The sequence below is a fragment of the Brassica rapa genome, chromosome A09 (assembly GCF_000309985.2).
Source record: "Brassica rapa cultivar Chiifu-401-42 chromosome A09, CAAS_Brap_v3.01, whole genome shotgun sequence".
Taxonomy (NCBI): Eukaryota; Viridiplantae; Streptophyta; class Magnoliopsida; order Brassicales; family Brassicaceae; genus Brassica; species Brassica rapa.
In genome coordinates, this window is record NC_024803.2 from 35,077,795 (window position 1) to 35,088,712 (window position 10,918).

At 31.3% G+C, this 10,918-nt stretch overlaps 1 protein-coding gene across 2 annotated transcripts; it reads right to left on the reverse strand.

Moving 5' to 3' along the window:
- Positions 1 to 7,469: 7,469 nt before the first annotated feature.
- Positions 7,470 to 10,772, reverse strand: LOC117125619. 2 transcript variants are annotated; one of them, XM_033278773.1, is made up of 10 exons: positions 10,547 to 10,772; positions 10,140 to 10,362; positions 9,310 to 9,583; positions 9,100 to 9,214; positions 8,901 to 9,025; positions 8,689 to 8,770; positions 8,485 to 8,596; positions 8,242 to 8,405; positions 8,039 to 8,159; positions 7,470 to 7,974 (listed from the first exon to the last, which is right to left on the reverse strand). In XM_033278773.1, the coding sequence occupies exons 2-10, from the start codon at positions 10,326 to 10,328 to the stop codon at positions 7,633 to 7,635; spliced, it is 1,524 nt and encodes a 507-aa protein (XP_033134664.1). In that variant the 5' UTR covers positions 10,329 to 10,362; positions 10,547 to 10,772; the 3' UTR covers positions 7,470 to 7,632. The 2 variants fall into 2 exon arrangements, with proteins under 2 accessions (XP_033134664.1, XP_033134663.1); XM_033278772.1 differs by having other exon boundaries at positions 10,140 to 10,760.
- Between the last annotated feature and the right edge of the window lie 146 nt (positions 10,773 to 10,918).

Sequence of the window (10,918 nt, forward strand, 5' to 3'; positions counted from 1 at the left end):
AGTCGCAGCCATCACAGCCACCTGTTAAATTAAGTCTGGGAAGTTAGTTTGTTTGATGAGTAAGTTTGGTTTAAGATATGATACTATGATCCATATATACTTACAGTCGTAATATGTTGGTTTGAATGATGGACAATCGTTTACCAGATGAACTGAAAATGTACAAAGTTTAATCATTGAGCTAAGACAATTTGTCTTGGGATTATGTATATTGGGTAGTAAATATATACCTTTTGGTTTATTAAGCGAACCACGTGGTCGGCCTCGTTTCCTCTTTTGCGTGGATCCTCCTGTAGTTTTGATAATGTTATTTTCTTGGTTACATTGAGTAATATATTATAGTTATGATTAAAATTTAAAGTAGAAGGTAATAAAATAGTTAGATAGAAATTTGAAACGTTCTAATTAAAAAAAAATAAGTGTGGGGCATTAGGTTTTTCCAATTTCAAAATATTAGTATCCTTTTTAATATAGTATTAATCCAATTTCATAATGAAAATGTAATACACTGTTTCGTGTATAGTATTGATCTAATTTGATATGTGATTCACGTTTTTATTTATACGTATAAATATATGTACTCTTATATTCTTATGTTCTACTCTCAATGTAACTATGATTTAAATAAACTAATAACAATAGTAATGGGTGAAATAAGTAGCTAGGAAATGGTAATATGGTTCCCAAAATAAAACGATTTTGGAAATGGGCTTAATAGTAATGGTGATGGTAATTGTTTTTTAATATTTATTTTTGGTTTACAATAACTGTTGTATTTGTAGTATTCTAAATAAATTTATTTGGTAAGTTAATCTTTGCAGCTATTTTAGAAATCGTAATAGCAAGTATTTTTTAAAAATTTCCAAACTAAAATAATATATAGGTGGGTCTTAATTTTTTAAATTATAAAATCTATTTTTTTTCCGTATAATAGTTGAAAACTGACAGTTAAAAAACGTTATAGAACACTAATTTAATCTAGCTAATGGTAGAATATTAATTGTAATAAACAAATTTGGAGTTTTGTAATATTTCATAAATAAGAAATCTTTAAAATATTTCATCTATTTAATAAATAATATATTTAGTATTCAATTATTATTTTGATGTTACAAAATATTGATTTTATTTTATTTGTATATTATTTTTAATAATTTAGTTTCGGTTTATTTAATTTGAAAATTATCAAGAATTTAATATATTTGAAAGTATTTATTTAAATATATCCAAATATCATGTCTTATTTTTATGTCTGTTTGTGTTGAGCATATCTGATTTAGTTTTATTTTTACACTAACTATTTCTTTAAAAAACTATTATGTAATTAAAAAATATAATTATATTTTCTCCATAGATTTGAAATTTCATCTTTCATTATTCATTTTTCTTGCTCAATCACGTCTAGACAGCGCCTTTGCTTTCCAAATAGTCAAAATATGGTTAATGATATATTATAAATACAGAATATATAGAAACATTATTGTACGGATTTGGTCTCGAGTTTAAAAATAAATTAATTTGTCTGTTATTTAAAAATTTAATTTAGAATATTGAATTTTATGTTAAAAATATTAAATGTGTAGTAACATGTGATTTCAAATAAAATAATTTTTATTCAAATAAATTTGAAGGGGTTGCTTGGGGTTTCAACCTGTAGATCTTCTTTGATGTGAGTTTCGATGAGATATAAGTGGTATGTCACTCATTGTTGAGGTATTTGGGTTGGAAAAGTCTTTGTTGAAATGTGGTAAATAGAGTGAGTTTGAATATATGATATTTTGTCTTTTAACTTTGCTGTGAATGAGCATTTATTACTGAACGTTAATTTTATGAGTTTTTTATTAAAAGTTTTTCAGTTTCGCTGAAATTTCTATGTTAGCGGAAGTTTTTAAGTCAACGTATCTAAGTTATTGTTATGTGAGATATTGGATTTATAATGGTGCGACATGAGGGTGTGAGCGAACTTGATTTGTGAACTAATTTAAAAAGTTTTTTGTAGAAGATCCTAACCAAATAAGTTATATAATGCATTTGCAACTGCTTAATATGGGAGGAAGAAGTTTTTTTAGAAAAAGTAGGGGCTGGAACCAAAAAATTGTATAGTTCTTTTTTCTCTCTTTGGATCTTTTCATCCTCTTATAATAATTTTGAGAACATAAAATTATCAAAAAAAATTCTATCGATTTAATAACGATTGTAATTTTGGGTTTGCCAAAATAAGCTGGTAGGAAATGAAAAAATTAACTATAATAATACACTAAGTTTATCTATATTTTCTGTTTCTATAAATTTTTATAATTTAATAATACTTTGGAGGATAATTGAGGCTATTTGATTTAGTGAGCATATAATTCTTTTAATGTTGGTTTTAATGAGCATTTATAGATGGATGTTAATTTTTTGACATATTCGCTAAGGTTGAATTGATCTTCATAATTACGTAATATGGTTTTGGTGATGTTAGTACATTTTAATTATTATCTTTGGTTTATAATAACTGTTGTATTTGTAGTATTATAACAACTTGATTTGGGATGTTAATCATTCCAGCTATAGTAGAAATAGTAATAGCAGGTTTTTTAAAAATGATTCCGAACTAAAACAATATATATGGGTCTGTCTTAATTTTATACAAATACAAATCATAGTATCACTTTTGAAACCATTTTCCTAATTAAAACCCGACACATCTTTATTTATACATAGTAATAATTATAATTCTCTTCGGATGCAATTCAATTATAACTTTTATTATTTTTTTCAATTAAAATTTTAAAACAGGGGGAAACAATTATTAGATGAGTAATGGATCTATTGTGTATTAAGCAAGTAATGCTCTACAATATGGGCAAGTTAAAGTTTTTTCAACCCAGTTTGAGATGCAGTGATGATGGTAGGTATGATTACAACTCAAAGAGTTGATATCCAATTCGGTGCCAAACTCTTCCCAACAGATTGGACATATGTCATCTCTTTCGCTAGGAGTTGTCTCCCTTCGGTTATCCCGTAGCTCAGTGATATAAACGTCCAGGTCAATTCTGCGGACAGAGTCTGGATTAAGATCATTTATTTTAACAATTATATCAAAATCAATATTGGTGGGATTATTGAGTGTCGGGATATTGCGTGCGGCAATGTCGGAAGCCTCCTCGATTATCTCAGTAATCGAGTCAAAATCGATCTCGTGGTAACCAAGCATATATTCCATATTGCGTGCTGTTTCGTGTGTTAGAAAACCACTACTTGTTGTCTTCATGTCAATAGAGATCACGATCTTCGTTTGTTGTGTGTTTCGTCTCTTTATTTTCATGGTGATGCTTCTTTTTGGTGATGTTAGACTTTGTGACGTTTTGTGGCTTACTATCCAAGAAATTAGACTCATGGTTAGATATTAGTGGAGTTGTCTAGATATATGGATGAGTTGTACAATAGATACATGATGCAGGGGGTTAAATAGTTGGCAAGATGTAAGTTTTCTAATAAAAAATTAATATAGGTTTAATGGAAAATAAGTTACATATTTTGTAAAACATTTCGTGGTCTTGGGAAGTTATGGATTATGAATTAAAATTATTGGAGAAAGATGTTTCAACTTGGACAGTTGCAAAAAAAAAATATTTCGAAAATATTACTTTAAAACATTTTTAAAAATGTTTGAAAGATGTGGTTAAACATTGTTCTTAGGATATTTATAAATATTCTAAACAAAAAAAAATATTATAACTAAGTTATGTAAAATTCCATAAATATTTTAAGAATCTCTCAAATAGAAAAAATCAGACATAAAGGTATCATGACTTCGTTTTTAATAGATTATATATAAATAAATCCATACTAATTTTTGAATAACCTAATTTACAAACATACAAATAAGAATAGAAGCTCAGTATTGATCCTAATCAAAAATATAGTTCATTTTAAACTTAACAATTTCATATACTCAGAACTTGAATTGGTTTCTTAAAAAAAAAACAGAAACAAAATGAATTCAAATGAGTAAAGATGAGGAATTGTATTATAAGTAAGACTTAATTAGTTTATGTTAATTATATTTTATTTTAGATATTAAAAACAACGAAGTTTAATTTAAATAGCTCAAAGTCATAAACTACATCATTTTCAACTATGTAGAAAAATACATGTATTTATACTTTCAGAATACACCGCATGTATATGTACATAAATAAAATTATATACACATATTATCAGATGTTTTATTGAAGTTCTAATATTATCAAAAGTTTTGTAGTATTTATTTTACACTGTATTAATAGAGTTGGTGATGTTATGTTACTTTAAGGTTTTAAATAAGTATATAAATTCTTCTTACAACAATTAATTAATAAATTATGAATTGCTGTAAGTCCTGAATCAAGTCTGAGATTTTAGAGTTTTGTAATAAATATAATTATGTATATAACATAAATTCTCTTATTTCAAAAGGTCGGAGTCTTATCTCGAATAAATTCAGCAAAAGAAAAAGTACTCCAATAACCTATTTAGTATATAAACATCCCATTTTCGGAAAACGAAACATACTTAATAATATTTTTTTAACGTGTAATTGTTGAAAACTTACAGTTGAATATCGTTCCAGAATATTATTTTAATATATATGTTGGTAAAATTTTAATTATAATAAAAGAATTTAGAGTTTTGTAATATTATATAAATTAAAGGTCTTTAAAATCTATTTGAAATTTCATGATCTATTATTCCTTTTTTTGCTCGATCACATCTAGACATCGCTTTTTTAATTTATTATATAGAAGTAGGGTTTTAAAGGAAAGGAATCATAAAACAATTTTATATGAAAATAAATCTAGGTATCAATTTTGTGAGAGAGATAATAATAATCCGAATGATGCATGAAATAGGGTCACTCCGTGCTGCATGTTTTTGCGTAATCTCTTATTCGCCTTTTGAAATGCTTTATGTAATCAATTGATTTATTGAAGTAGAAAATTGTTGCTGGTGTTGAATGGAGTATAAGCTTGCCTGCAAAATATTGGATATTATTATTATGGTGATAAAAAAAAATTTATATATGTATGATTTTTTGCTGTTTTATATAGAATTATTTACCTTGGATTAGTTTAGGAATTAAGCTTGTGACGATCATAACTTTAAATTTTCTATCCTTCTTGCTTTGTAGGATGCTAAAATCTGCTGCTTGCTTGTTGCACAATATGAGTTTAACAATCGTTGACCTGAGATAGACGTGTGGTATGAAGATAATAATTATTTTGTTGTTAACTATTGTGTTAGACTAACCTGTTCAGCCGTAGGCCAATCGTGGCATCAATATTGAGTTCTGGGTGGTGAGGTTTTATTTTTTGTATTATGACTATCTGTCCGACGACATCTGCACATTTATTTTAGAATAAATATACATATTTGTTTAATTAACACTGAGATGCCATATTTACCTGGTAAGTGTGTGGGCGAACTGGCCAACCGCAATAGATTTCTGTATTTCTGAGGAGATAAACTGTGAACTGAAAATATCGGACCATCGAGTGTAACATTCAATGCTATCGTCTTTTGGTTAATCTGAATATTGTAAGGCAGTTGGGTGAGTTTTCGTTGTCGTGAATTATGGATGACAGAAAATCTCGAGAACTCATATGTATCTCCTTCGATTAAGTTTTTTGGATCATCTGGCTGAATGTCTCCGGTGACCCGACCTTCTAATAGTTGTCCCTGGGTGTGAACAAATTTTGGTGTGCCAATCCAACTAAGTAAGCAGTGAGTTATTTAAATCAAATATGGGGATTGGAAAACAATTATATATATTTAGAAAAGGCTTACGTGGTGGTCGTAGCACAGGAAGCCGATGGAAGTTCGAGTATTATCTGTTTGGTGTTTTTTGATGTCCCAAACATTTCTTATACATACTATGATAGGACGTACTGAAACTCCTTCATGAAGTTCGTGAATTCTTTGGGGAATGTGTTGCAATGAAGATGTCACTAAAAAACATTTGATTTAAAAATTGTAATAAGGTACATGAATTTATAACTATATTTATTACACACATGGATTTATTTTCAAAAATTCAGGACTCAGACTTTTTTTTTATATATGTAATTGTTTATGATATTTTATAAATACAGAAAATATAGAAATATTATTGTACAGATTTGGACGCAAGATCAGAAACAAATTAATTCTTCCGGTTAATAAAATATTTAAATTAGAATATTGAGTTTTTGGTTTAATCTCTATAAAACGGTAAATTTGCAAAAAAAAACTATGTATAAAAGTTATTGAATACAACGGTAAGACAACAATATTCAAAAAAATCCTGAATGAATAAACTAACAAATACGGTATATGTACGATACTTATCATGTAAGTTAAGTATGTATATATAATTAACTTTCATTTCCGTAAGACTCGAGTAGAAAAAAAAAACTCGAGAGATACCATTCTGAAGACTTGGAAACTAATAAGTATATTATATTCGTGGAAAATTGAAACTAACATTCGTGATATTTAAGTATATGGTTATAGTTATCTAAATAATTAAAGTTTGTCTGTATAAACGAAGACACTGAGCATACAATATACTGGTTTTTTACGAAACATGATTTACATAGCCATTGTATATCATTGACTATATAATCATCCCTTCTATTCATAAGGAATAATTCCCACGTAGTAAAAAACCCAATCAATGACATGGTGCTATTTACTCTCTCAAAAACGTGTATAAAACATATACTGAATTAACAAAGGTTTCAGGGTAGTTCGTATGTAAAAAATTTTGAATTATAATCTAGGTTACCAACTTTATATGCAGAATGAGTAGAATTGCCACCCAAACCAATTTGTGGTTAGATATGGTTTGAATGTTCATACTCTTTGGTACAAAATAATTATAACCCAAAACATAATAACAATACTGAATGCATCTAATTTTCTTTATTTGAGAGAAACATTCAGGAGATTTAGTATTTACCTGGCACTTCAATGTGCTGGTTATTGGGGAGGCTATCCATACAGCTAAAACAGAGATCCGCACCACCAACTGATTCCAGAAGAATGCTGCTTCGAAATGTAGAAGAACCAGATGGAGCCTATGTCTTTCTCACGTCTTCTCCTTTCTACCGCAGGAGAATAAGGGTTTTGGAAGAGTTTGATTTACTTTTCCTTTTTTCAATTCCCTTTGAAAGGTTATAGTCAAAGATTATAATTACTGGTTGAATGTATTTATTACTTTCCTATTTAGATGAGATTTTAACATAAATATAGAATCTTATGGAATATGGGATTTTAGGAAGTTTATAAAATGTATCATATTCTAAGATCTTCCTTCTATGCGATGTGCGTGTATGATGGATACGTGGAGTTCAAATAGTAAATAGGATATGGAAATAAGCAATTCTAGCGAATTATTTATGAGGCTAAATTAGTTGGGTTATGTAAACGAATCTAAATCATTATAATAATTGATATGAGAAAACTATATAGAAAGGATAGTTCAATTGATTAAAAGCCAAGGTCTGAAATGAAACAAAGCAAAGTCTTGTTAAAAACAAAATAGTACTTAAACTGAAGCAAAAGTGCAAAAACCAACGTAATACTTGAAGTTCAATGCAAAAACATAAGCATCATCGAACTGAATCATCATTTCTCACATCTTGCCCGTTTGACTTTCTCTGGATCAACACTGTCAAACGTTCTCTTACCCTCTTCATCTGCAGAATCTCCACGGCTGTTTGAAGGCTCACACATATCACTTCCAGTCTGCACTGCTTCCATGGACGTTGCAGCAATGGCGTCTCCAAGAGAGGCTTCTGTGGGTGATGGTGTCTCTGGAGGGAGGATCTTGGTGACAGTGATAGCTCGGGTGTTGCCAGAGAAGTTGTGGTCTGTAACTTTTACACAAAACTTATGGGTCTGTCCGATTATGCTAATCAGAGCTTCCGGGACAGGCACTTCATGGTCAGGGCCTTTGTCTTTATTGGCCTTGCATTCAAGAACAATAGGGTGAGTTTCAATAACTTAAGATTATAAATTAATGGATATCTACCTCAAAGTAGCTGCTGACCAACTCAGATGCGTGCCTCCCAGTCAATTGGAAACCAGCATCACCAAGCAGGACAAAAAATCCTTGTTCACTGCTGTCATAAACCGAAATCTTTGCACGGTACCTGTTATGTAATAATCAGAAGTTGATAATCTAAAACTAATATAAGAGAGAGTGCAATCGATAATAGAAGCCAATGACCATACTGTGCAACTCCAGCTGTGGTATCCTTCACACATCTTGGGTTCGTGCAAATCAATGAGTTTGCGCCTTTGGTAGCCTTACTATGACACCCAGTGCATGCAATATAGTACCAAGCAGATCCATGAACCACATCATCAATGGTAGCAGTGCACTCAAAGAAGGCATCCTGCAACAGTCCAAAAACATTTAAAATTTAAACATATAAGCGTTTGAAATTTTTAAGTAATATTTAGCTTAATATTTACCTTTGCAGATTCCATCGTCATGTAAGAGAATATGTCAGATATAGTCATCGTCTCCCGCTTAGTGACCACCTCTGCACTAACCTGCTTAGCAATCTCAGGGTTTGAGGAGAGCCTAACAATAAATAGAAATCATAGATACAGTCAATAACTCCAATATGCGTAAATGTGTTCTCAACATAAACATATATAGACGGTGGTACATACCAGGCTAGGTAATCAATTGTTGGTTGAACATCATTGTCCATGAAAACCCGTGTAGGAGACATAGAACTCAATGCCAGGGTACCTGTTAAAATAACAGAAGAAGGAATGTTAAGAGTGTAAATCTAGCAGCCAATTTATAAGAACCTCGTTAATAACTTTAAAACATGACCCAGTAATCAGTCAAACATGAAACAAAATGGATAAAGAATAACCTCCGAGACGTTTAGTGTTAACGGCTGTGGCCAAAAGAACTGTGGGAGTTTTTTCAGAGGACTTAAACTTCTTGCAAAAATCCGTTGCTGTCTGGTCCCAGAGGTAGAGCTTCATGACAGGTCCTCTGAAAAAAAAAACAACTTAGAGACTTAGGAACTAAAGAGAGATGGGGTATTGAAAATAGGAGAACACACTTACTCATGTGATTGCACATGAATCATGATGTGCCTCGTTGTAGCAACCTTCGCTTCATCAATAATGGGACGCTCGGTAACACACTGTCCATCGACCAGCTTCATGTGGCCAAGAACATCTAGAACATTTATCATTAAGAACGCAATTCAGTTTAACCCAATAAATAGACCAAAACAACATCAAAATATAAATTTAGTATATTAGTATGCTTACCGTAGAGGTCACCTTTCAGATCACAGTTGGCCTCAAAATCCTCATACGAATGCATCCTGAAACGGTCTTCATCAAAAGGGATTGGAATGTCGTGAAGGACCGACAACTCAGAGTTCCATGCGAAGGACACAGTTGCGATATGATCAGCAACCCGGTACATCGGTTTGTTCTTCGATCCGTAGAAGTTGATGAGTTCGTAAACTGAACCTCGCTTCATCTCAGGCAAGTATTTTTTAATACGTCCTGGTGGGATGAATCCTTGAATGACAGTTCCCTATTGTCAAAAGCAATAACAAAAACACAAAAAGAGAATCAAACCTCGGGTTTAAGCAAAACGATAACAGACCATACTAACTAACAAACAAACCGTATAACTAAACGTCAAAATAAAAGTTTAAAATCCTAATAACATAACTAATTAACCTTAGATCCTTATTCAAAGTTGAAAGAAACGTCAAAAGTACAGCTCAAAGTTTGATTAACTATTTAACCTTAGATTCTTATTCAAAGTTGAAAGAAACGTCAAAAGTAAAGCTCAAAGTTTGATTAACTATTATAACATAACTAAAAACCCAATCACGGATCTCACTGTCTAGAAACAATTTACATCGTCGGTAAAAAATAACAAAACACAAAATTTTCACAAACCTCAAAATCTAACAAATACAATACCGTATAAGAGAACGGAAAAAACTAAAAAGGTTTATTAACGTTACTAATCAACCCTAGGTTCAACTTCAGAGTTTAAATAAACGGCAAAATCACGATTCCAGATTTAATTAACTAATCTAACATAACTAATTAGCCTTAACAAAAGGGAGTCAACGTACCTGCTCGTCGATGAGAAGCATCTCCAGGCCAATAAGGGTCTTCTTCACCGGGTTCTGAGCCTCCCAAAAATGGATGAGTCGAAAGCGCAGACGGGTTTCATGAGGACCTAGAGAGACATCTCTGAAGAACATCACTTTTTCGTCAGAGCCGGAGGAAGCAGGAGACTTTCCATGTCGTTTCATCGCCATATCTTAAGATCTGAGTTTTCTAGGGTTTTGCATTCTACGGAGAAGAAAGATCAATTATATAAGAGGATGAAAAGAGGGAGGTGAAACGAAATCATAATGAAGGGGGTATTGATTGATCGAAACGGAACTATTGATAGCTTAGGATTGAATCGCTGGAGTATACGGTTCTCTTTTTTGATCGGAGAACACGAAGCGATAATGGTGAGGAGAAGCGTAACCTTTAGATGTCGGCTCATCACGCGATACAGAATAATCAAACCGAAGCCCGAATCGCAACCCATTAAAGCCCAAACCGAGATCAGTACGCCCTCCCAAAGAAAAATCAGCAGGCCCACGAAATCTCTTACTCGATTTGTCTGACGTGTTTTAAAGAATGAACCTGATTGGCCAAATAAAAAATCCTACGTGGCTTCCTGTATGCTCTGCTTATTTCCCTTTTAGTAGTGTTAGATTTGACAAGGGCCCGGTTTATACAGAAATTGTTTCATGGTAACCAATTTGAGCGAAATTATTATTTTAAGTTAAACACCAAAAGGACGTCATTCCTATATAACCGATTGAAAATAAATAAAACTGGTTCAGTTGTAAAC